At 42.5% G+C, this 26,930-nt stretch overlaps 1 protein-coding gene across 5 annotated transcripts in view; it reads left to right on the forward strand.

The window, feature by feature from the left end:
- tacc2 (transforming, acidic coiled-coil containing protein 2) overlaps positions 1-25,679 on the forward strand; it is a 41,542-nt gene extending 15,863 nt beyond the window's left edge. Inside the window, exons 4-20 of one of the 5 annotated variants that reach the window (XM_078272493.1) lie at positions 44-340; positions 11,422-11,528; positions 11,992-13,399; positions 14,950-15,007; positions 15,135-15,336; positions 15,767-15,816; positions 16,060-16,169; positions 16,427-16,580; positions 16,927-17,073; positions 18,825-18,884; positions 21,207-21,347; positions 21,447-21,523; positions 22,676-22,719; positions 24,061-24,221; positions 24,639-24,745; positions 25,024-25,144; positions 25,237-25,679. In XM_078272493.1, the coding sequence (XP_078128619.1) occupies positions 44-340; positions 11,422-11,528; positions 11,992-13,399; positions 14,950-15,007; positions 15,135-15,336; positions 15,767-15,816; positions 16,060-16,169; positions 16,427-16,580; positions 16,927-17,073; positions 18,825-18,884; positions 21,207-21,347; positions 21,447-21,523; positions 22,676-22,719; positions 24,061-24,221; positions 24,639-24,745; positions 25,024-25,144; positions 25,237-25,302 (3,310 nt within the window). In that variant the 3' untranslated portion in view covers positions 25,303-25,679. Of the gene's footprint in view, positions 1-43; positions 341-11,421; positions 11,529-11,991; positions 13,400-14,949; positions 15,008-15,134; positions 15,337-15,766; positions 15,817-16,059; positions 16,170-16,426; positions 16,581-16,926; positions 17,074-17,436; positions 17,971-18,824; positions 18,885-21,206; positions 21,348-21,446; positions 21,524-22,675; positions 22,720-24,060; positions 24,222-24,638; positions 24,746-25,023; positions 25,145-25,236 lie in introns of those variants that run through there. The other 4 variants (XM_078272490.1, XM_078272491.1, XM_078272492.1 and 1 more) reach the window with 4 other exon arrangements.
- Positions 25,680-26,930: the final 1,251 nt, after the last annotated feature.

The raw sequence follows: 26,930 nt of genomic DNA on the forward strand, positions 1-26,930 counted from the left end.
GTTTCGGTCCGTCTTTAGATGTTTTGTGCTCTCTCCCCTGCAGGTCCTCCCTCGCTGAGCAGGCAGAAAGAGGTGACCGTGCTCCTGCCTCTTCACCACCTCCTACCTCCGAATACCACTTTCTGCCTGCCCTCCCACCTCATCTCCAAGACACCACTGAATTTCCCACTCCTCCTCCCACACCACCGGAGAGGCACACTTCTGAAGCTCTACCAACCCCACCTGTATCTCCCTGCTTTCCTCCCCCTCCTCCTCCAGCCCCTGCCTCCCCTCCTGTACCTCCTACTTACCAGGGTGAGGACCACTGCCCTGCTTCTGCACCCTGCCACCCTCCTTTAAGGTATGAACATGAACTCTGCCTGACTGTCACTGTTCCTAAACCGGTTCATTAGGTCATTTCCCATTTCCCATGTCGTGTTAACAAATGTGACGGGAATATGTCACTTTGATTTTGTGCCTCTGCATTGCTTCATTTGTAAGACCTCACAGTAGATTTGTCCAGTGCTGACACTAGTCCCTTTAGCCTGCTAAACGAGACGTAGCCATGCCCTTATCCTTTCAACCATAGTTCAGGTCCAATTACAGCATTACATCGACATCTGGCACACTGAATTACCTTGTAGATGTTGATTCTCAGAGCTCCTGAGCTGCGATAGAAACTGGTGGAAAGGTAGTCATCCATGCTGTTTCCTTTTTATAACTTAAAGGAATAGTTATTTCTAGGTGAATAAGCATATTTCAATAAATGATTAACTATAAGGAATTGACAAAAATAGTACAATACAATGTTCACTATTTACAGATGCATCACATACAACAATATTGCCATATTCTAAGTGAAATCCAGAGTCTGTTTCAGCAAGCCGTGTTGCCATCTCCTAAAATTACAGATTAGCATTGCTATGCATGTCTACCACATGAACTCATTGGAAACAGGATTTGCTAATGTATGAATTTAGTGGTCATGGAAACTCAAATGTATACTGTATAATTGTGGCTTGTTAAGTAGCATATAGCAAAAGCATCAGGGTGAAATGTTTATATGGGGATTTTTTTAAACATTACAGGACAACGTAGAGCACGTACACACCACACCTTTTCACAATAAGCCCTATAATAACCATTTGACCTGGCTGATTTCTTGCCATTAAAGCTGTTTGTGTATCACCCTAGTCATGGCACGAAAGCTATCAAACAGAGTGGTTTTCATTCATAACACTGATGCTGATTACATATAAATGCTCCTCATTATTTTGCCAACAGCACAGCTTCCCCTGATAATACTTAACATTCCTTTGCAATCCATCTTGGCTTTGCAATTGATTTCATACTTACTTTTATAAGGGAATGACTCAGCCACTTTCACAGTGAATTGTCATTTACAACCAGCAGAGGGTGTTTTCCCTTCACAGGGTTCATGTTGTACTGCCAGCCTGTGTCTGCACTCTGCTGTCTGAATGCTGCACCTATATATAATGGTAACACAGAGACACACACCAGCTCTCATGTATCTCAGTATGCGTCAGTGTTGAATTGGAAAAGACAACATATTGTTTTCTGTGTAGAATTATACATATTTGCTTATGACGTGATTCTATTTGGCTTTCTAAATGCCTCCATTTCTCAGAGAAGACCAGAATTGTGAGAAGGCGAGGCTAGCATAGTGTTGTTATATTATTTATGATATCTGAGAGGTACCAGTACAGAGGAGTACCAACACATGGAGGGAGTATTCTGATTGGATATCACAGATTTTCTTGTTTGCCTGCAGACACAGAGACGCGATGCCACCCTATGTGCAGCTATACCATAAACTATACTTTTATTCTAGTACATTTGTTTGAGTATGAAGGTCATATGAAATGCAAGGAGCACTAAAATGTACAATCTCTACTGCTAATAAAGTGATTATGATATATCAAGCAACTCCCGGGGAGCTGCTAGACATTGATTATTTTATCTTGCCCAAAGGCACTTTAGCTTAGGGCTGGTCGATATGTCCAAAATCTTCTATCTCCATATAAGTCATTCATATCTCGATAAGAGTTTTCTAGTAATTCAATAAATAAATAGTGTATTATGAAATAATCACATTGTAAAGCCTATTTTTGTATACTTGTATAAATGACAAAGACACAAAAAGTACTGAGTTTTTTTCTCATTTTATTATGAACTTTAGTGCAAAATTAACATAATGTGCAAGGATCAGAACATAAAACGTCCGAATGACGTAAATATTGCAGTAACACAGTTCGGCCTCTGTATTTTTGACATTACGATAGAAATTACATAAAACAATATATACAATATTGTTTGTTCTGATGTATATCGTCATATCGCCCACCTTACTTCAGCTGGGCAAATGATTGCCAGTGAACCTGCCTACTCCTTCACCATGTGATAGTCAAAACAAAAAAATTTGAGCTTTTTCCTGAATGATTAATTGAGAGTTGCATGAGTAATAATAAAAAATAATTAATTAGTTTAATTAATTATTCAAAATAATGAAGCTGTCCGTTACTCCTACACATTTTTACTTCTGCTTTCTGTCGTGACAGCTAAAAAGTGAGGAGCACCTTGGTTCTTTTGTTTTTCTGGATTCCTCTGAATATCCCCCAAACCAATCAGCTCCTCCTGTCTACTTAATATGTGATTATTGTAATAGCACTCTCTTTCTTCTATTTGAGGCTGTAGAGACAGACAGATGTAAAGCACTGCATTTTAAAATATTGTAACAGCCAAACGTCCTCATTTACTTGTATTTGTGACAAATGTACACTCCCCATTATCTTATACGCCCACAACACATGTCTGTGATTGAGATAATGGGTTGATTGTTATCTTTTTGAGGTTTCCAATTTAAGTGCCCTGATTACTCCACTGATTGCTTTTAGCATTTACTTTAATGATACAAAGAGAAGGAATGCCACAGAATCTCAAAGTATATTGTAAGAAGATATTCTGTAAATGCAGACAAAGTATCTCAGATGAAGACTTGAGTGTGGACGTTTTGTAGACACGAGTGATTGTTTATGGGAACAATGCAGCCTTTTCTTGGCATATGAGAAACAAAGCTCCAGGCTCGGACTCAGCCCGATCAGCAGCTGTTCAGCAGGAGGATCATAGGGGCAGATCAGCAACCAGCATCCTGCTTTTTTGTTATCACCCACTCAGACAGCACCTATAATTTGCTGTAGAAGGGGGGGGGGGGGGGTCCCTTCTTTTATGGTCCTTTTCTGAGGTTTGTTGCATTATTTTCTTGCATAGGGTTGTTTGAATAATCTTGGGTCTCTATTTTCTTTTCTGTGCCAAATTATGGTCCACATTGTTTGTTTTTCTTTCTTTTCTTTTTCTTGTGTGGCAGCAATCTTTGAGACTCTACCCGTGAAGGTACACACTTCAACTTGAATTGGCTACATAACCACAACCCAAATTTCACTTCTACAGTACTTCTAAAGATTCTTATATAACATGGAATGTTTCAGATTTTTACTAACAAATAAAATCCAGTAGAGTAGAGGCTACCTATTTTTTCTCTACTGCCATGTTATTAACTAAATAAGGCTTTTCCAATCTTTCCTCAAAGCTTCCAGCCACGCTTATGAAACCACAAATTGTTCTGTACCATCACAGTCTGCTTAGAAGCAGACACTATTACATTCAAACCCTCTTGCAGGCTACACTTACTGTATGTGGATCGTAGTGACCCTGATTCCTCTTGAGCACCGTTATGAATCTTTCAGAAAAAACTGCCACAGCCATATCTTCCAGTGCCTGAGTTTGTTGAATTTTTTATTTCTTAATTTTCCTTAGTCTACATTTGGAACAGCAGTGCAAGGCCAAGCTCTTAAAGTAGCAACACAGAGAAGAGGTTAATGTCAGCCATTCGATAGAATATGAACTTGTACTTCACACATACATGCTTTGCTGCCCTAGATACATCTTTGTGCTGGTATAGGGGGTAGGGATGGCAGTAGCAATCAATAGTTTTGCTTTAGCAGGGGTCGATGTTAGGAGCTGTGAGTGGGCAGTGTTTTTACTTGTCCCCTCGGGCTGTGAAACATCGACCCACAGGCCCATCCGTGACTAGAATCACATCGATATTCTTTGTGAACATAAATTAATGGACTTCATGTTTACATGCAAACACTCTCCTTTTCAACTGCGGTGTCAGGTTGGTTGTGAACACTGGGTTTTAGTGTTCTACGTGGAACTGGAGATTTTGTCTTTTTAGTCCACACAGGCAGAGGTACGACACCTGAAACCTGCGTACAGCAGGTTTGTGTGACGACGAGTGCTTCAGGCTGAAGTTCCTATTGTAGCAAGGCCCTCATTTCCTCACTTTCCCATGAGTGTACAAGAGATTTATTTGTCTCATATTTCCAACGCCTTTCTTTCCCATTTCTTTTTGACAATCGATGGGAAATTTGCAAAATCTGTTCCCGCTCTTATTTCCATCCCACAGGACACATTCTCTTTGTCTGTCACTCACACACAGATGTCTAAAAGAAAAAAGAAATTGGACTAGTCAGAATATCATCATTGCTCTTCCAGTCTTTGATGCAATTCAAGGTTTGATGAGAGTGCCAGTAAATTAGATCACCAGCCCAGCCTGCTGCCCAGGGATTTAAACACAGAGACTGTATTCATTTAGAAATGTAGCATCTTGAGCAAAGAACTCTGATTTAAGCTTCTATAAATATCTTTAACATTTTCAGTCTGATAATGGGTTGTCGATGTTACTTCTCTTACCTCTCTTAGCATTGAATATAATATTTCAGTTAATATTATATTTAGGTTTGATTTTGGTCAAATTTTTGGTCTCATAATGCCTGTTTTGTTAATGTGTGCCGGTACGGAGAACATAATAGGGTCAGACGTGAATACTACACACACATACTAGTCTTTTGTTTACTTCAGGCATCCCTCTGGTTGGTGACTCTGAGTGCTGGGAACATCCATTGTGTGAAAAGGAGGCACAAAAATGACGTTTTCCTTGTGCAAGTCATTGAGTGAGAGAGGGGGACCCTGGCAGGAGAAAGACAGAGTCGAGAGGTACAGTTGCTGTGGGAGGGAGGAAGACAGGGATGGACAGAGTGAAAGAGAAAGCGCCTGTTAATCAGTGGGGTTAGCGCCCCTGCATAGTCACGGTAGCGGACAAGAAAAAGCTGCCTGTCTTTTTAAAGGCACAGGAGGCTGGAGTCAGGGGAGAGAGTGGAGGAGAGAGGGGGGAGGAGGCATCGCGAGCAGCAACACAGCTCAGCGATATCAGCAGCCAAACAGAGAAGCGCCACCTCAGACACTCATGCAAGACGGCAAGAAAGCAGGATTGTTATATCATCGTATTTGTTTTGGAATATTCTCTTGTTGACATTTTTGCTCTTGGAGATTGTGTTCGTCTTGGTGTTGCATCATTTTACCACCAGATGAGAAACAGGAATATTCCCAGTCTGTAAGCAGCAGAGGCTCGGGGATGCTGTGCACACAGTGAGGAGCCCTTAATCATCCACTGTTTTGCTCCTGATGCGAGCGGGAGGCGCTCATCCTCTGCACTGCAGCACAGTAAGCCCAGCCGGTGCTCACCTCCTCTGACACAGGCTGCGTGCCTCCTCTGCAAGGATCAGACTGAAAGGAGAGGGAGTTTGGAGGGGTGGGGGGGGGGGAGCAGGTGGATGTGGAGGGTGGCTGGAGAGCAGGAGCAGGCAGGGGGGTCAGAGCTAGCTGAGGATGGGAGCCAACGAGTCCCTGGAGCAAGGAGAGACACCCTGTCCCTCTCAAGAACGCATGTGAGTTTGACCACACACACACGTGTTCTGTCTGGAAATGTTCACAGGTGTGATCAAAATCAAGAACACCCCTTTATTTAAAAGCTGAAGGTCTGGAGAGCAGCTCCAACTGCTTCTGCTTTGCCATGTTGTTTTTATTTATTCATGTCTTTAAACCATGGCTCTCCATGTGACATAAATGTTCACTGTGGATGCCGGGTGATTTATGATGCAGAATGCAATCACCAGTGAGTAATATTATGGTTATGTGTTGCCATTTTTGGTGTTATTTACTGTTGCAGGCTGAAGCCAAACATCTCTTTGAGACGTTGTGTTCTGTTACCACCCTCAGTTTTTGATGCATTTTAGCTTTCCCTTACTCAGTCTTTTCATGCGCACTGCCATAAATCCTTCTCAGAGTGTAAAATCCAATGCAACCAACAGAGCATGTCATCATTGTTGTTGTTTGCTTTTGTGATGTAAATAAGGATGAGAGAATTGGAGCACGTGCACAGACACATCAGTGCGCCTCCACTACAGTACTGTATGTAGGGATGAAACATAATAGTGCTTCAGGAGAGCCTGTGGGAACCAGAATTAGGCAATGAGTACAGTAGGTACCGCTGGGAGGCTGGTGGGGTGATGTTTTGTTCTGTGCAAAGGAGGACGTGACTGCTGCACTGGGAGCAGGAGCTGGTAACAGTGTTGAAATAGAACACGCTGTGTGGGGGTTGAAAAAGATAACTCAGGAATATCAGTGGATGACAGAGTTAGAGAGGGAGAGAGACGGAGCGTGGAGTGTGCTCCACTTTGTTTTATTTATATCAGACACATTACTGCACAGGGGAGAAACGGGAGAAACAGAGGAGAGGGATAAGAGAAATTGTGTGTGTGTGTGTGTGTGTGTGTATGTGCTCTGTCTGTAATGGAGAAATTAATGATTTATAGCATAATACATACGTTATTTTTCATCTCAAAGCTCTGCTAAATTCAGACCTCAGAGGACTGAATATTTTTATAAGAATATCTGAAACAAAGTACAGGCTCTTCTTGCAGGAAGGTTACATTAGTAGCTGTTTTCCTACAGGTGGGCAGAACATAAGCACTGTGTCCACCATCCCTACCATTAATAATACAGCTTTTGCCGAGCTCACTCCATGAGTTGTTTAACACTGTCAAAAGCACTTGCAGTATATAAAGCATTCACACATCAAAGCACTGTAGGGCTCTGATGTGGAAGTGTTGAGTGTTAGGTAATGGACCAAATTATGGCAATGCTCAAGGGAATTTTTATTCATTTTATTCTGAAATATAACATGAGTCGGTTTTGTTTGTCTGCACTGATGGGGGGTTGGGATACTACTGAATGAACATTGCAACAACAGCATCTGATCTCATGAACAAAATGGAGCGATATTTGCTCTGACCCACAGACCTGGCCTGTTGTTGTTTAATGTGCCATCTGCTTGCAGTCAAAGTCTCAGATTAGGCTAGATGAGGTATTACACAGAGAGATAATCCTAGTCTGACACTTTTTTGTTTCTCAGTGGCTTCTTTGTTTTGAGACTCAGTGGATTTCTTGGATAAAAGGATACCAGACTTGAGAGTTGACACGAGTCCGCATGGAGATGAGATACATCTGCTCCGTTTATATGACCTGCAGAAGGTACAGAGTGATTTTCCATAAGATATCATTTCCTGAAGTTGAAGAACCCTTTGCAGAAGACAAGAGCTGCTTTGTTCTCTTTTCCCATTACAAACCATCTATTAGTTGCTCCCTGCTCACCACATCACACCTGTGTTGAAACTGGAGAGGCTCTTGGAAAATGAAAAAAAAGGTTGTTGCGGTGTTTCAGGGTGTTCAGTGCCTATGATGTCATACTTTATATCCAGACACTGTCTATCTGGGGGATAAAAGCACAGGAGCTCCCTCTGTTGTTTTTTTTTATTTTGACCTATAGGAGAGACTGTAAACAGTATAATTAGGGACAGACTCATAGTATAACTGCATATTTGATCTTTTCCTTCTTTTCACAATACAGAACAAACATTTAATGTTATCGTACAATCAAAACAGCTGAGAGGGAAGGGTTCGCTAAATAAGAAGATAACAAAGGGATAATGAATTGCAGAGATGTAGATGAGCTGGAGGTGAGGGAAAGCAAGGGTATTAAACGTGAAGGAGGAGTGGAATGGAAAGCGATGGATGATAGTCGAGTCCAGACATAGAGGTTTGGAGGTGTTTGACAGCCGAGGGTCGATGGAGGGAGTATGCGGCAGCTAGTACACTGAGGCTGATCGCACAGCTGCTTGGAGACCAGCAGCCTGCCTCCATTCATCCCTTTGTTCTTCTTTCTGTTTCCATCAGCTTTCATTTAATCACAGTTGCCTCCTTATCAGTTGTGATCATTCAAATTTAGATTTTTTTTAGCAAAGAGCAGAAAAGTGCTTCATTTGCAATGCCAACATCTATATCTGTATATAGGACTGACATGTGGTGTTAGGTTTATGTGTCACTGTGGCCCAGTTTCCCTCTCTTCCCCGGGGCTGGTGATGGCTCTCCCTCCAGCACTGTGAAAGCTGTTTAGACAGGCCCAGTTGGTGTGGCTGGAAGCAGAGAGACACGTCTGAAATGCAGCGTCTTCCTGCCTCACTCTGCAGAGTTTCCGTCTCCAGGCAGTCGTCTCCGCCTGTGATAGGCTGCTATTAACGCCCGCTCTCTTTGTCTCTATTCACCCCCATAGCCTGACTGCTCACCCACACGCTGCTTTTCCTTTTTTTAATTACAGCACTCCTATCAGTAAATGATTTCATGTCTATTAGATGCCATTTCTTTACATTTGAATAAAGATGGTCAATATTAACAGAAGAGAAGGGTAGAATAAACAAAAAATTATGCTATTTTTTTTTTTATTATTATTTTTTTAGTTAAACCAATTCATGGGCTATGAACAGAACAATGCTGATGCAGCAGCTGCTCGCCTCATAAATCTGCAATGTGCCTTTACTTGTCTTCCATGTCCTATAATTCACTGGACCTCGTTGGTTAGGCAATCCTCAGTTGTGTGTGATCGTGTTGGACTGTGTGCATCCAGCCACGCTGTTTCTTCCAACGTGGAACATATGGCGGAAACAACCTCCTGTTGCCATAGCAACACAGTGTTTGCAGTCACATGAAAAATGTCCTCTGCAAGGACTTAACTGGAGCACTGAAATAAGTCCTAATGTCCTCATTGTTTTGCTGTTTTCAGTTTTATTTTCATCCATCCTCAAAGAAGCAGCTTGTATGCGCTTATCAAAACAAAACCTAAAGCTAAATCTCTTACAGGTCTTCATAGATGAATTTGTTTGGTGTATGCTTATTTGGTCTTTGCATATTACCCTCTGTAAGTGGGTCCTGTCCTTGGAGCTGATCCTGGTTCACAGTAACTGATCCAGATGGATCTCCAGGCAGACCAATCTTATCCTGCTGGGACACACTGGGCCAATATAGGGATTACAGTTCTGGCTCCGTTCTTTGCCATGTGCTGTTTCGTTTCTTCATCACACCACCCTCCAAAGTAATGGAGGTGTATTTAAGGTTTTTGATCTGAGGAGGTATCAGACTTAATATATAAAAAAAACAGGCACCCCATATCATGTAATACCCTGTTGGAGCTTGTGTAGCTTGATGAATTGTTTCAATTTGTTAGTGGAGCACATTGCAGCCCAAGTGAAATATGTTATCTCTGCCATATTGTTTGTGTAGAGGAACCTCCATCTCTGCTGTATTGTGACCCCTGGGATAGTGGATATATTGACCATGACAGCAAAATACATTTATTACCAGCCTCCTCTATGTCTCTGCTCTGAATTTCTTTTTTGCTTTGGCCATATTGATGGCTAGATGGTTTTTCAGGCCCCCCATGTCTCTAATACTACAGGCTTTTTTTTAATCCATATTTGTGTGTGTGTGTGTGTGTGTGTGTGTGTGTGACAGGACCCCTACAGGATCCTGAATGGCTTCAGCAGTGCCTTGAGGTTATTATGCTCTTGTATTTGTGTGTTTCTTAAAGAGGAATGGGGGTCCAAAATATTTGGCACAGTTTCCACTAGCCATTGCATTTTTCATTACGGTTAACGTTTAATATTGTTCATCGTAAAAGACTCCTTTTATTATACTGTTTGGGTTTGTAGAGCACAATCTGGGTGGGTTTTTGGAATGACCAAAGAAGGTGTACATTTTCATCAGTAATTTAGGCAGAAAAGGACACTATAATTGAGATCAAAGGACAGGAAATATACAAATATATCCGATGCAGTGGTTGTATGTGTAATGAGCAAGCTTTATCAGAGCAGGTTTGGCTGGTGGGCAATGGGCAGCCTTTTTTTCTGTGTGGATGTAGCAATGTAGTTCAGGAGCAAGAGAGGTAGAGGGAGGGAGGAAAGTAGAGAGAGGAAGGCTAAGGGAGAGCGAGAGACGGAGAGTGTGCATGAATATACAGTATGCAGGCGGTGGGCTTCTGCAGCCAGTCTCCGTTAGATTTGGAGGCATCATTTCCTACTGGGGAGGAGTGGAGACAGATATGGCTACAGATGACAAAGAGGAGCAGCGTTAAAGGACTGAGGTTGTAAATTGGAAACCAAGAGATATTAGACTATAGAGAAAAGGAGAGAAGGCAGAGGGAAGGTTGGATCCGATGGTCTTAGTCCTCATCTGAGAAAGAGGCGGTGGGTATCTACCTGTGTGTCAGGCAGTAGCATCGTGGAGTGGAGAGGTGTAGCCCGCCAGCAGCCATGGCAGTGAGTACGTGGCAGGCTCTGTCTCCTCTGCAGTGGGCGCGCTGGGGCTGGGACACACTGCTGGGAGGGGCAGGAGACGGGGACAGCCCGGGCTCTGATCCGGCTCTGGGGCTCCTCCGGAGTCTCTCCTGGGGCTCACGCCATGACAACATGATCAGTGCTGCCGTGAAGCCGATCAGACAGAGGTGAGACAGGACGGGAGGCTGAGGCTACATACCGTCGGATTAGACATTGATCAACAGAGCATGGGACGTGGTAGTGAGGTTGTCTAATGAGCTTCTGTGTGTGTGTGTGTGTGTGTGTGTGTGTGTGTGTGTGTGTGTGTGTGGTCCTGAGGAAAACCAATCAATATGGATTTTGCTTAGGATGGTAACATTGTAATTTTTATTTGCAGCATATTGTCATGCAAAAATTGGTAATTTCTCTGTTTTCAGCTCAGTGTTCCCCTCAGTCCCTCCCTATCTATTTCATATCTGTGATATAGATCTTGAGGCGGTCTTGTGTGTGTGTGTGTGTGTGGGTGTTGCATGTGTGTGTGTTGAGGTAGGGTAATCCTGTGTCTCAGATGTGTCATTATCTGTCACCTCACCGCAGATTCAGTGTTTGTAGCCATAAAAGTCTAAAAAAACAACAACCCAGAATAAACAGAAATAGTACTTGCTGGCCTTCCTTCTGGATACACAAAATACTGTCCTCAGTGAATCTCTATAAAATATTCACACCATATATTGCACTAAAGATTAACATCGGAACTTTGTGATGAAGAAGATAAGTTATGTTCTCCCTCGCATGACGTCACTGATCATGATACAGTCACTACAGTCATTACAGTTCAAGTGATAGCAGTCTGATGTATGCTCATCTTTTGTTGTAGGAGTTCAGACTCTGATGGAGGGTTTGAGACCCCTGAATCCACAACTCCAGTGAAGACATTTTCTCCCATAGATCCCCCAACCCAGCAACTAACGTCCGATGAAAAAGGTAGAGTAAGAAAATGATGCCATGATGTGCGTAGCTCTTATACAGTTTGGTGCTCTTGTTACACCGAAATATATATAAAAAAAAAAAAAAACAGGTGTAAGAAAGTCTTGTTGCACCATCTAGTGGAATAAAACCGTATGCCCTATCTGGCTTTGTTTGCTGAGACAAGCATCGCTACTGCACAAAACAGGGGCTTCTGGGATATCTAGGAAAAGCTGATCAATCAGTTCAGTCTCATGTGGTTCTTTTTCACGACTTTCTGTCCAACTGAGAGACTCTTATTGAATTATTTATAACCCATTCATCTCAAAAATTGGATGTGTCAGAAGCCAGCTGCAACTTTTAGCTTCATGCAGGCTTCCTTGTTCACACCTGCGTCTCACCCACAGACCAGTTAAAATATATAATGATCCCAATTTCATTTTATTTAGATTGTATCTACTCTACTCTCCATCTTTTGCAGTAGCAGACACCTCTGTCAGTGATCCTGCCTCTGAATTGACTTCAGCTGATGCACCATGCCGTTCCCCGTCCATTGTTTTTGATGAGAACAAGCCCATTGCAGCCAGTGGCCAATACAACATTGAGGTTGTTGGAGATTCAACAAATCACACTCTGACCCGTTCACTCAGCTTCCAGGGAGGAGAACTAGACAGCGCTGGTCTGTTGGAAGGATCAACAGTGGGGGGCTTCCGTCCACATTCGGAATCCTTCAGCGTAGGGACCGGGAGTGCCCCAGGGACGCTCCACAGGCCCAAGAAAGTCCGTCCTGGGTCTGTGAAGAAGAAGCCTCTTCTCAGACAGAATTCTAACCCAGACAGTCCAAAGCCAGCCTCATCCAGCAGCTCCCCGGAGATCAAGAAGCGGGCAAAGCCTCAAACTGCCAGCCCTCCCCAGCCTCAGGAGGAAGCAGAGGGGGGATCTGCAACCCCGAGCCCTGGAGGAACCCTCCGCAGGCCCAGGAAGAGCCGTGTGGAGACTCCTCCTCCTCTGCCAGAGGAGACCAATCATACTAGCCAAGACGAGAGCCCTGTCATCCCTGCCTTACCTTTGTGCCAGGAAGAGACCCCTCTCCCTGTTAGTCCAACGGGCTTAGACGAATCCCCCATTCCCCCTAGTACCTCCTACAAATGGGATCCAGATAATTTTGAGAACATCAACCCTTTCAAGACAGGAGGTAGTAAAATTGCCAATTCACCTGTTCTGGGTCGTAAAGGTCCTGTGTGTGCCCCCATTGCCACCCCTCCAGAGAGTCCCTCTTTCTCTGCTGTGGAGCCTTGCGCCCCAGCTCCTCTTGAAGAGCCAATCACCAACCCTGAAGAGCAACCCATCATCCCCAAGCGTCAGTCAGTAAGGCTGGAGTTTGACTACTCTGAAGAGGGCAGTGAGGCGTCACACCAGGCCTCTCCCCCTACCAAGAAAGTGGGCAAGAAGCCCGGTAAGATGCCTCTGAGGAAACCCAGGCTGGGGCTGAAGAAGGCCCCTCCAGCGCGGACGGAGCAGCTGGACAACGATCCTCCTGCAACCCACAATGGCAACGAGGAGGAAGTCCCTGCTCCTGCAGTCTCTTACAAGTTTGAACCTGACAAGTGGGATGATCCGAACTTCAATCCATTTACTTCTAAGAAAAGCATCTCCAACTCCCCCAAACTATCCAGGCCGTCTTATTCCTTTGACACCAATAACTTTAACGACAGTGTAGACCCTTTCAAATCCTCCAATAAGATGGCCAACTCCCCTCCTAAGGCCTCTGCCTCCTTTGAACTGTCATCCAATGACTATGACAATGAAAATGACACTGACAACATTGGAGAACTGGAGGACCAAAATCAGAACAAACCTTCCAAGAAGAAGAAAACTCCTATCAAATCGTAAGTTCACAGTTTATTATCACAGGACCGTACATTTATGGGAGAGTCCACACTCACTTACAGAACATTGTATTCATGTCTGGGAATGTTTACATCTCTGTGGGTGAGGTTAGTCTGTGTTTGTACGTGGTTCTCTTGTCTATTATGCCAGTGTCTTCTGTCTGTCTCTCTGTCACCTGTGTCTGTGTATTCTCATATGTCACAGGAAGTCCAGGGGTGTGTCTTCTCTATGTTGTCTGTTGTAAGTACAGGGACAACACAACCCTCCATCCCTTCTTGACCCTTCATTCCATGTGGTTCCTCTTAAAGCAGCATGATGCCTTGTTGTCCTTTTCCCTAATAACAGAATCATAACAATGCCTTGTGCCCACTATCAAATATAATTCTATTTCAACTTTCTTTTCATCCGGCTCATTTTAAAAAGACATATCTGTTTTCAGTTTTGTGGTAACTTTTGCATTATAATGGTACACTCCCGTCTATGAATGTGCCAATTGAAAAACATCAAAGTACAATTAGTATAGCCAAACTTGATATATTATCTTAATATAATTCAGCTGAATGCTGAAATAGCTGTAAAAAGTGTACATCGAAACATAATTTTAAGGAGTTTCCAAGCGCGAGCACACTCACGCACGTGCTTGAAACATTCATCCAATCGAGGTCAGTGCAACAGTGTTCATTGAGGTGCTGTTGAATGACACACTTAACAAATGAAAATGTATTAATGAGTTGTCTTTAGCATTCACTCTTTAAAACATTTAGAACAGATTCTAATAGTTTTCTATCAGCACTTTCTCCAAAACTGTAAATATTGGAACAAATTCTGTTGTATTGTATAATGTTCCGTTTTCTACTGAAGTTGACATAATATCTTTCTTTGTTATAGATGTGTTTACTGACATGCCACTGTGTCCAATCTGAAAGTGTGTAACAAAGGAGGTGCTTGTGCTCCCTCTTGTGTTCATAGTTGGCTATTGTTGAAAATGCTGCTATTATATAATTATTATACTAAATTTATATAACGATTATACTTTATAGATATATATATAAAGCTCTTTACTACTCTCTAAGAATCTGTGTTTTATGGGATCTATAAATTAAAAACTGTTCTTCCACTTACAGTTATTTTACAGTAATAGATTATGTTTGCGTCAATGTCCTAACTAACCTGCTACATTACCAAATACATTCCGGTCTAGGATCTGTGTTATTTGTGGTTTTGTGTGAAAAGTAAACTATTCATTCATTTACAACTGCTCTTCACTGTGCAGTTACTAACTATAGATTCAACCCTCTTCACAAACATTTCCCTGTTCTGTTCATTTTAGCCACACATAGACTACAGTAAGTGGTACTGTTACACATATGGTAATGCTGCTCTATGCAAATGTTTACATTTTAGCATTTGTGAATCTATACACAGAGATATGTAGCAAATACACAATACTTGGTCTGTGACAGTGACTGTTGGAACCAAATAAGAGTTGTGTACTGAAGGCCATGAATGACTCTGGGTCTTGATGATCGATCGTTTTTCTTTTTCACAGTAATACTTTCAGAGTGAAGAGGTCGCCAAAGAAATCTCCAATGTCTGACCCCTCCCAGGTGCGTACCTAATTCTCCATATCTGTACATCTCTATGTACACTTGGCTCTCTCACTGTTGTCTGCCTGTATTTTTCCCTCTTCCCTTTGACTCTCTAAATGTCACTACCACCCCGTCTGTGTTGCAGGATCTTACGCCGGCAGATGAAGCTCCCTCCCTCCACCCACAGGACGACCACGCCACAGACGAGGAGAAGCTGGCCTCCTCCACCAGTCACAAGTGGGCAGCCCTGCCCGACATGGATCCAGATTTAAACTCTGACCAGCAAGACTTCCCTCAGCCATGCGACCTCACTTCCTTTGTTAACGAGAACAGTCTTCCTCATCCAGGTGAGGCTTTAGCTGTCTGACTCTCTTGGATTCCTACCTCCAGCCACCTTTGTCCAAATAAATGCCGATAGAGATCAAAGCATAGCGCAGACAGGCGGTGCCCAAACGAAAATTCAAAGCTTATGTTTGGATTAACTGTCATGTACAGTAACCAGTCACTTTACTCTTCATTCATCCAGCAACAGCATTGATTTTTGTTGTGGCAGTGAAGTAAGCCTGCTGGCCCAGTTCTCAATTGCACTCTGACCTCCAGAGAGCCTCCTCTTCCCAGAGGCTGTGTGGCTCAACCCATCTGGGTCAGAGATGAAATAACGAACAGACAGCCCTGCCTCGCCTTCTGATCCCATCAGTCCAGAGCTCAGCACTGGCTAGAAATGTCTCTCCATTTCTTCTTCTGCGTCTAAAGTTTTGTTTTGTCTTTCTGTGTCAGTGCAAGACTATGAAATTGAGTACATGGAGAAGCTTGGCCCCGCTTCACCTGTGAGTATTAAAGAATTGTGAATGGTGAACTGTGAGTATTTGGTGTTATTTTAAGAATTGATCAAATGTTTGCTGTGGACCCCAAGAAGAGTAGCTGTGCTTAAGGGCACAGCTAATGGGGATCCTATAATAAACTAAACTAAACTAATCTATGTTGGTACCTTTTTATATATTATATGTTATTTGAAATTAGAATTCAGACTTAGAAAGTGTATTTTTCGTCTTCTTTTGTGTGTCTTGTAGCCACTGTCTGTGAAGAAGCCATCTTTGTACCTGAAGTTGGACTCAGTATCTGACAACTTAACCAAGAATACGTGTGCACATGGATCTGAGCCCAGCTCCCCCTGCACAGGGTACGACACGTTCTACTACTACTTTACTATATGTTTTGTCTTTAATTTATGTAGTTACTTTGCAGTGTTTCACTGTAGGTATTACATTGCAATTTGTAGTGCTTTACTGGTAGATCTAGTTTGCTAATCATAAACCATAATGATTTGGATTGCATAATGCATGCAGGCCAGCTGCTCCTGCAACGTTTTTCGGTAACAATCTCATCTATCATATATAGTACATTACATGCCATGTCCCACTCTCTCACTGTGTGCAGGAGCTTTGAGGAGATGGAGGCCCAGATAACAGCAGGTATAAAGACACCCGTGCTGAGCTCTCGGCCTGGTCCTGAGGGCTCTGCTGGGGACAAGGGCAGGAAGAGAGAAAGCGAGGCACTCAGCCGAACACAGAGCACAGAGAGGGATGAGCAGGTGAGCCGAAAGCCTTTTTGTAAAGATTCAAACTGAGCAGTTATAGAAAAAAAATCACTGTTATTTCTGTGTCTTGTCAGTCACCATCATGTAAGGAGAACCTGTCAGTTTTGATTTTGTCACATTTACACCATGTCATTGTTTAGTCACAAGGGGGAGAGTGCCACACCGCTCATGCTTTATTGTAGGCCGTCACTGATAACACATGCTGCCACACTAGCTTCCCAGCTTTAAACTCAGTGACTCAGCTCCCAATGCAGCCACTCAAACACTCAGCGCTTGCTTTGCCATGCTGACCCCTGCCCTCCTCCCTGCCCTCTGCCTACTCCTCCTGGTACCCCTGTAGCCCCCTAGCCAGGGCCCCGTGGAGGCCCCTGCTCCAGTCTTGGCCATGCCCCTTTTAGACAGGCTGTCTGAGTGTGACGACCTCCTGCAGTACCTGGAGCCTGACCTGGCTGAGACCAACCCCACCGCATTCGCCCAAAAACTACAGGTGTGTTGACAGACCAAACATGACCCCTCTTGATAAACCTTACAGGCCTTGCCTCTGGTGGCCGAATTGTGACCCGTGTGACTGTGTGTGTTTTTATGTTAATCCTATTGTGTTACCTACATCCTGCCTTTTTCATTTTCCCATTTTTCACCACCTCCTCCACCACCTCAGTTGCAGTTTTTGCAGTAGCTTCTACTGTGTGAAATACTGTAGATTGATTGAAATGTAGACAGCAGCAAGTGTGTGCTCTCAACTCAAGTTTCTAAATGTTTTCCCTTTGCGCTCTCATCCTTGGGCCGCAAACCCCCTCCCTCACCCCTGAAATTCATCAATCCCCCAACACCCCCCATGTGTGCGGCCCAGGAGGAGCTGGTGCTTGCTGCCCTGAGGATAGAGGCTCTGCAGGTAGCCAAAAACATCTCTCAGTGCCCCTCCCTCTCCACTGTAAACCCCCAGGTACTGCGCTGAGTCGTGTGTGTGTGTGTGTGTTTTAGGGGTGCATGATATATCAACTGGATATTGTTATCGCGATATCCCGTTGCGCAATATTATATCGAAAGTGTCGCAATAAGTATGCAATATTTTTTTATATTTACTTTTATTGTTTCTAATATGTCCTGTTCTGTAGACATGCTCTTTATTTATTTATTCATGTTTTACCAGTCCAATATGAGTCAGTTGAAATAAACCTTGATTTATTTGTTATGAATCCATTTTGATGCGTTTTCCCATAACTTTTGTAATTTTACATATAATAATAATAATAATGATGATGATGATGATGATAATAATGCATTTTATTTAAAGGCGCCTTTCTCGGCACTCGAGGACACCATATGTTGAAGAAATATCGAAATTAATCGATCGATATCGCAACATTCATAATGAATATCGCATTATCGCATTATCACATTTTGTCAATGTCATGCACCCTAGTGTGTGTGCGAGGAAAGAAGAAAGATGCATCATGAATGAGTGATTTTGGAAAAGCAGGTTTGTGTGTGTAAAATAGCTGTAGTGTGCGTGCATGTGTCTCAGCTTGCCTAGCCCCCCCCCCAACACACCATTTGAGTGTGACTGTGAACTCATGGCCTTATCAACATTGGTGGCTGCACCACTACATCCACAGTCCTCTTCAGTCTCCACATCTGAAATATCTAACATGGCTTAAAGCGTCCAGCTCCCACCCTGACTAGCAGCAAGCTCTTCCAGGTTGTCTCCTCAGTGACAGAGTGCTGTACCCTCTTAGTCCCTCGCCTTTATTATGCATGTTGGGCAACATGCATGTTGCCTGTTCATGAAGGGCTTACATGAGCATGAATGTGACTGGGAATGTATCACACTAGACTTAATATCAGCAGCAGAGGAGTTACATGGATATAACTCTCCTAGATGTATTTGTTGATGCTTTGCTATCATTACCCCAAATCCCAGTCCCATTCTTGTTTTGTGATTTGGTCCTTGTCCCAGACTAACAGAAATAACAAACGGGTACATCAGGTAGGTTATTAGTCTTCAGTTTGGCTGGAATTTTAGGTAGAACTTGGGAATTTTGCTGGTTGACGGCTTGTGCTGAAACAGCAAATAAATCGCATATAAGAATAGTGCGATTTTTCACTCGGCTCGATGATCAGTGGTGAATCTACATTTTATTGTCAGTGGAAAAACTCGCATAAGAGTTGGAGCAGGGCAGGTGCTTCCCGGTCCTCTTTCCCTCCATGTCTCATACTGTTGTCCCACACATTTTACAGTCTCGACTCAAGAAACCCAGCACTCGGCGGTGGAATATCAACGGGTCACCCTTACTCAAAGTAAGAGTAACATTATACCCCTGTGATCTGTCCTTGTCTTAATCCGACTATAGTGCAGTCCAGGTATTTGGTCCTAAACACATTTTTCATTGTTTTTAGCTCAGTGCAGCAGTACTATGGATTTGAAGTAACTGTGAGATTGAAGGTAAATGAAGGCATTCACATCTACATTGTTTAAGAGTGTAGGAATCACAGCCATTTAATGCATAGTACCTCAAATTTTGGATAGTGCAGCAAATAAGGGCTATAATTTCTATGCTGTTTACCCAATGTGGATGTAAATGCCATCTAATTAAAGCTCAGCACTTTACTCTCCTAGTGCTGCAGAACCGAGCCAAAACAATTGTCTAAATACCTACAGACTGCACTGTATACTCTAACTCCTGTAAACCCCAGAAGTCTTAAGACTTTTTTAAGGTCTCCCTACGTTTTAGCCGACCATAGCTGCAGCTGTACTGCCCTGTGAGCAAATTAGTCCGAGTTGTGTTTTTGGCAGTTACATCTAGTATCTCTCTTGTAGTCTTTAGACATCTACTACTGGGTTGCTTTTGTGTTTGACGTAGTGTGTGTGGCTTCAACTGGTGTCTTCAGTTGTCCCTTTTTTGTCCACATTAAGTAGTTTTCCTCAAGTTGACAGTGTGTGATTTATGCCTATAGCAATCCTGAAAGAGACACTAAAATGTTTGCAGTTTACTTGACATGTGATCCAGGATCATCTGGTAAAGGTGCTTTTTGAATTACCAGCTGGGCAAAGCGGGTGACTAAGACTCTCAGGGGCCACAAAGGCCCCAGTTTGTTTGTGTGGCACTTACTTTGTGGTAATTTTGTACATTACAAATGTGTTTGATAATATGCACCGCCAAAGCACAATTAATAATTGGTGGTTGGTTTCAGGGCAAAAATGGATTGGGGGAATGCATGCTCGTGGGAAATTGTTGGGTCTTTGTAAATTATAGTGTGGTCTAGACCTACTCTATCTGTAAAGTGTCCTGAGCTAACTCCTGTTGTGATTTGCCACTGTAAATAAAATACAATTGAATTGAATGTCAATAGGAGCTTCCAGCTCATGTTTGCCCCTAGCCCCCTAAAGCAGCAGCAAGCATATATTCATAAGGACACACATTTATTGAGCATAGCATTTTATTATACTTCATTCCAATTTATGCTACTGGCTTTCCATGGGGATTCTTTTGGGATTGTCTCTGTAAGACAGAGAAGTTACTATGGCATGAGTCAGACCACCACAGGACAGGTTTGGACTGCTTTTCTTAATTTTTTTTGTTTAAACCTCACTAAGTGGGAGGGTAATCTCAATCAGTACCTGATTAAAAGCAAAAGAGCATCATGATTACCTAAATTTGACTGGTCTTTACCTTCAGTGGAAAAATGGAATTACTGCTCCAGCCAGACCAAACACTTCACTCTCTTTTCTGCCTATTAGTGGATCTCCGTCTCCTTGTCCCCTGTAAGCCCCCACCATTTCATCAAATCCTCCCAAAATCTGGCTCTCCCAAGGATGACTAAATCCCTTTCAGAGCAGAGTTTGAGGGGACCAACATAGTACTAGAATGAGGATTGTTTTTGCATTTTGATGTGACGTTTGTTGGAGTATTGTCATAGGTTGCAATGGTCACATGAACACATGCATAATATACTTTGGTTTATAGTGTCTCTCAGTACACATCAACACTAGATTATAAGTATTTTTAATGATACATTCTGTACATTTCCTGGTTCACACCACATAATGTAACATATAACATAATGTAATGTAATTGTAAAATAATTGGGCAAATGCTGTAATAGGTTACAAGTATGATTCTAGCCACAACAGGTAAGCCCACTATGTTGTAATATGCGTAAACATCAGACTAACATCTATTCCCCATGCTGCCCAGTCCGCTACCCTATCCTCCCTCTCCTGTATATGATGCAGCCCTTGCTGTATCAACTGCTGCTCTCCTTCCTGTGTGCCTTGTCTGGACCCAATCACATTCAAGCTACTGCGATGAGCAGGTGATCATGACCGCTCAGCTGGGGGCAGCATCAGCCAAATCACTTGGCTAATACTGTGGCAATGAAGACTGTTTCATCCAATCATGTGGCAGCTGATCAAGTCTTCAGGAACATCACCAGCCTGCCTCATTAACATATTGATTTTGCTGTGTGGTACATTTTGATGTAGTTTGATGCTGCATTGTGGTTTGGTTCAGGAATGTGTTTGGGCCCGAGGGTGAGGGTGTCCCATCTGTAGCTCAGTCTGGTTTGTAACTGGTTATGTTTCCTTTCCTCTCCCGCCTCTCCTCTGCTTCCTGGAAGCAGCACAGAGACGTGTCATCTCCAGTAGAAAGTGGCGTGTCCATGAACTCGCTGTACGCCAGGACCACCACCAGCTACATCGAAGGGGAGAGTCCCCACCTGCCCAGAGAATTGGACCACTCTCTGGGCATTGCACGAGAGGAGGTGCCCCCCAAAAACGTTTCTTTTTATGCTATAAGTCATATATACTGTCAATACTTCAATTCAGCATCTCACACTTAACGGTTTTGTCACCCTACTCAGATCGTGACCAAGGAGAAAGAAGTGTTGGAGTGGCAGAGGAAGTATGAAGACAGCCGACAGGAAGTGGTGGAGATGAGGTAAGAAGTTGCACCTTCGGTTGTCATTGCTTACATCACAGTGACCTCCCACCCATACGCTACAGCATGGATTTAACACCTCCCCGTGTTTCTGTTAAATGGTATGGTGTCACCATGCTTAATGTCTTATTTTCAGACCCCACCCATCACCGTTTAACCTGTCAATTGGTTTAATCTCGCTTTAAGTGTAAAACAAAGCCATGGTTAACTGCAGAGTGGAGAGCCAGTTAAAGAAGTCCGTCGGAGTCTTACTATCAGCATCAGTGTTAGTGGTGGAGAATAGATGCATTTGATATGAGATATGTAAATTATCCATGGGAAAAAAATGTGTTAAGGGCTTAAGGTGTCATTTGGATTAAACACCACCAACTGTCTGACAACATCTCAGAACTGGGATTAACTACACTCATATTTATGTCTACAGATGAACAATCTATGTCCAACAAATGTGGGTTCAAGGAGATAGAGATACGTAGTACTGAGACCTTGTTCTCTGTCAGCAGGTGGTAGGTGTGGGTCCAGCTGGCCACAGCTCAGTTAGTGTGGATAAGACAGAGCTTAGTTCATTTGACTGATTGGCCTCAGGATAAGGAGGGGCTAAGAGGCTAAGGGGAGGCATGGCTAATCAATCCTCTTACCTCTTGCATCCTGCTTTTCCCAAAACAAGGCTTCCTATTGGGCCCTGCTGCTCTTTGGCTTGGAGTGTGGGGAAACTTCTAGCAACAACACTCAGATGGAAACTGGACACAGTGCAGATAAATAAGAGATAAAAAGCTAAGGGTGGTTTTAAAACTCTCTAACTCTATTATCCTATGTTGTAGGCTGGGTAACAGTTTCTGTGTGTTTGTCGTTTACCTAAATTCTAAGAAAATATCTCAAAATAGCACATTTTTCACTCAACTTGGACTCATCAGATATTCCCAGCAGCATAAACGCAGTATCAAAGTTATGACTGAAAGCACAAATCAGAAGGGCCAGATCCACAGCAGTCTGACTAATCTCCACCCAGTTACAGCTATGTTTTTTTATTTAAACATCTTGATAACAAACAAACAGGCATAACAGACAAAACCTCTATTTTCATTGGTGGAGACAAATTGTCATACTGATATAACCCCCATCCACTGATGATCTACAATTTCTCATTCATAGGAGGATTGTTGCTGAGTATGAGAGGACCATTGCACAGATGATAGGTGAGTTAAATGTTATTCAGTTTCTCACAAAACACGAGCATTGGCCCGAGGTTATTGGACCCTCTGTCTTTTCTGCACGTGTGAATTTTATTTCAACCCAATTACTTTTGATCCCCAACCTTTACCAATACTTTTGGCTGCACTTGTTTATTTGCAAACTGAGCAACATATACTGTATTTGTGTGCCCTACTCCATTGCCACTGATTTCAGAATTCAGTAGTCTTTTTATCTTCTGACACAAGCTAGTGTTGCTACGTGCTTGCTTTCATGTTTGATTGATATGAAATGAATCCTGACGTCATTGGAGGGGGAGGCGCTCACCATTTGCCCACGCGTGTCCAGCTTCTCTGGGCTCGTTCAATTTTAAATTCACTTGACATTATTCCTGCTCTCACCTACATCTTCTTCGCCACCTGAAGATATGATGTTTCGCCGCTGTCTAATTTCATTTCTTACTCTCATTAAAGCACTGTCACAAAAAGCAACAATCTTTCTCTGCTCGTGTCTAACACTCGGCTCTCTCACGTGTCTTGCCCTCCCAGCTTGACTTAACACAGTCCCTTCTTTTCTGTTCTGCTCCCATCTTTGCTCCCCTTACTATTTGATAACCCTGACAGGCATGCCAGGTGAGTAACGCAGAACTGTCCTTCACTTGTTTGTGTCAGCTTACATCTCTCCACCTGTCCGTCAGAGAGGGGAGCAGATGTGCTCACTTTCTTCACCTCATCCAGTGACGTTTGTTTGTCCATTTTGTTGCGTTTCATCCTGTATGTTGAGACACTGTGTTTTTTTTGAATGGATAAAACTAATCATTTGGCATTTACTTTATGTAATTCTTCAGTTGCTGATATTAAGTACATTATAGAAACCTTTTAGATGTACATATAGGTCTACCTTAAGACGCACATCTGCACTTCTGTACTGTCGATGGATGCGAAAGTCATTCATTCAGACTTAGTGAGTTAAGCAGGTTGGTCATCTTAGCTTTTGACAGAAAAGGAAGTTTTGGGAGGGGGCTGAAATACTTCGTAAGCTTTGTCATTAAATACTGAAGGGTCTGGAAGCCACTCAAAGCAAACCAGCTGCCAGCTCTGTTTCTATGGTTTACAGGTCTCTTTGATTGTCCCATTGTTAAGTGTTTTTGTTTGCATGCTACAGAAATACCCATATAATGTAATATAAAATGCTGTTAAGTCGTACAAACCCACAAATTCATTTTTTGATATATTGTCGAAATTGTTTGTTTGTACGTCTGAGTGTGAGTGAGAGCAGACTCTTCAGTACATAGACTGATGATCTGATCTACAGTATATATGTGTGTGTGTGTGTGTGTCCATCAGAGGATGACCAGAAGGAGAAGTCTCTCTCCCACCACACCATCCAGCAGCTGATCATGGAGAAGGATCAGGCCTTGTCCGACCTCAACTCCGTGGAAAAGTCTCTGGCTGACCTCTTCCGACGTTACGAGAAAATGAAAGATGTCCTGGAGGGCTTCCGCAAGGTGACTATTTCACAACTAATGAGCGTTTTCAGCATGAGCGGCCTTGTATATTTAAAATAAGAGGAGTTAAGATATCGTAGTCAGGGCTCTAGTGCAAAATACTGCATGACATGGCAACCCTTCCTGGATTACTTTAACAGCCTACCATTTACCAGTGTGACTGATTGAGGTTCCTACACACCCTCCATCATCCCTTCCTTTTTCTTTTTTTTTTACCCCTTTTTTCAGTTTTGTTTGTAGTTGTCAATTTTTATTTCGTGTTCATTTTAATTGTCTATCTGTCCTATTTCTGCCATTGTTGCTGTTATAATGCAAAATTCAATAAAAACAGTTAAAATAACCGGCCTTGAGAAGGACCTAAGATTTGGCATGACAATCCTTAGTGCAACCATTTAAAACATTTCTTACTCCATTCAGAATGAAGAAGTTTTGAAGAAATGTGCTCAGGAGTATTTGTCAAGGGTCCGTAAAGAGGAACAGCGCTATCAAGCCCTGAAGATTCATGCAGAGGAGAAACTTGACAGGTGAGTCTCATTCTCTGCAGTTTATTCCATCATGACTGCATTTTCCTCAAAGAGAAAACGGCACAATGCACTTACTACACAATAACGCAATGCCCAGCTGAACTATGTTTGGATGTAGGCCAATGTAATGAGCTGTTCCTATAGATTATTTATATTCCATCTATATGACATTTCTAAAGATTCATTTTGTATTGGCTTTGCAACCATGCTTTCTGGGCTTATGGGGATTACAGAGAGGTGACTTGATTCTCATTGTTGTATCACGCGTGTGTTTCCAGGGCCAATGCAGACATAGCTCATGTGCGTGCCAAGGCCATGCAGGAGCAGGCCGCCCACCAGGCCAGTCTGAGGAAGGAGCAGATGAAGGTGGACTCTCTGGAGCGCACTTTGGAGCAAAAGGTCAGTCCGAATTCCTTTAATTCAGATGTGAAATCCTATGAAAGTATCCATGCGAACAAGTATTTAATGTTATTTCAACCATTGTTTAACAGAACAAAGAGATCGAGGAGTTGACAAAGATCTGTGATGAGCTGATTGCCAAGATGGGAAAGAGTTAGCGAACACACCAAATCTCACAGAAGAGGAGCGGTTGTGGAAAAAGAAAACTACTTGGAAAATATAGCAGATCGGTAATATTCACCACCTCTTCCAAAGACTGATGGACATTTAAGGCCAAAATGGTCTTGGGGTTAAATTACCTATTGACTTTGTGTATACAGGATCCACAGGAATGGCTTTTTCTCCTAATCACTCTGTACATTTTTTATGTGTATTGTACTGTATCGGGGGTCTGTTTTAAAGTTTTAGAAAATGTATCATATCACTAGTGTGTGTGTGTGTGTGTGTGTGTGTGTGTGTGTTAACGAGAAAGCCAGAGCAGCGTTTGTGGGTTAAATGATCTATAATGATGTTGCCATGACAGCCACTGAAGGAGAAGACCCGTTCCTGTTGTTGTCTGCTCTTGATACGAGAAAAAGATAGACTTCGAAAAAGAGTAACAGAGATTTGGATATATTCATAAAATGTTGATACACCACTAAGAGAACACAAACTATCACAGTAGCTTACTGCATGTTAGGAAATAAAGGAGAACTGGTCATGTTATACGTATGTTTGTATATACTGTAGGAAATTCCAAGTATGTAAAAGATTCCTCTGCATTTTTGATAGGTATTCTGTCATCCTCGGCCCGCTTCCCTCATGTAACCTTGTAGATATTTGTCATACTTGTCATAGCTTTCTCGAGAAAATTGTGCGACTATTTTTTGGGATTTTATTTTGATATGAAGCTAATTGTGACCTTATTCAGTTGTGACCAGGAGTGATTTCATTTTGGATGGATATGTCTTGCTGTGGTCGTGTCACACTGAGGAATAACTTCTCTGCACAGCTGCTGTACAGCATCTGCTTACAAAGTGCAATAAAGGATGGCAATACAGCACACTGGGTTCACTGACGATATGTTTTCTCATGAGCTGAGTTGACCTGGCATGACCAATGATAAATCAGGATTAAGATGTGAAGTGTGATTATTTGACATTGTGATGCAATGATATAGATTGTTTGTTTGTTTTTAGGTTTATTTTTTTACTTTTTGTTTTGGGGTGTATTTTTTCCTTTTCTCTTAATTTAGATCATTGATTCCCAATCAGGGGCATGTGGAAAGATGATAATTTGAAAGAAATAACAGAAATAATGATTTGGTAAAATACACCTATTTATCCACATATTTTGTTTAATAGTAAAATATACACAAATAGAATTAGAAATTACTGTGAGGCTGATCTTTAGCATATTTATTGCCTCAATAACTAATGAACTAGCAGCTACACTAACCCAACTGCACAGGACATGCCTTCCCACCAAGTGTTGCAATGATTGAGTTGAGAAAGGTTAAAAGAGATTATTGAAAGTAAGGCATAAATGGTTGAGAATCAAGCTTCTGCCACTCAAAGTGGCATTAGTATGAATGCAAACTTCCAGACCATGTATGAAAAGAAAACTATACCCCTTGTATATAATAAAACGTGTTAAATAACATCCAGTTTAAAATCTATTTGAAAGAACATGACGAGGGGAGTCACTGAAAGAGTACTTCATCTGACAGGGCTGTGTAATGTTCAATAACATGTATAACATATTTAGGATAGCCATGCTATTGAGACAAATGACAGTCAACCTGAGG

Source organism: Sander vitreus, chromosome 17, assembly GCF_031162955.1.
Source record: "Sander vitreus isolate 19-12246 chromosome 17, sanVit1, whole genome shotgun sequence".
NCBI classification, from domain to species: domain Eukaryota; kingdom Metazoa; phylum Chordata; class Actinopteri; order Perciformes; family Percidae; genus Sander; species Sander vitreus.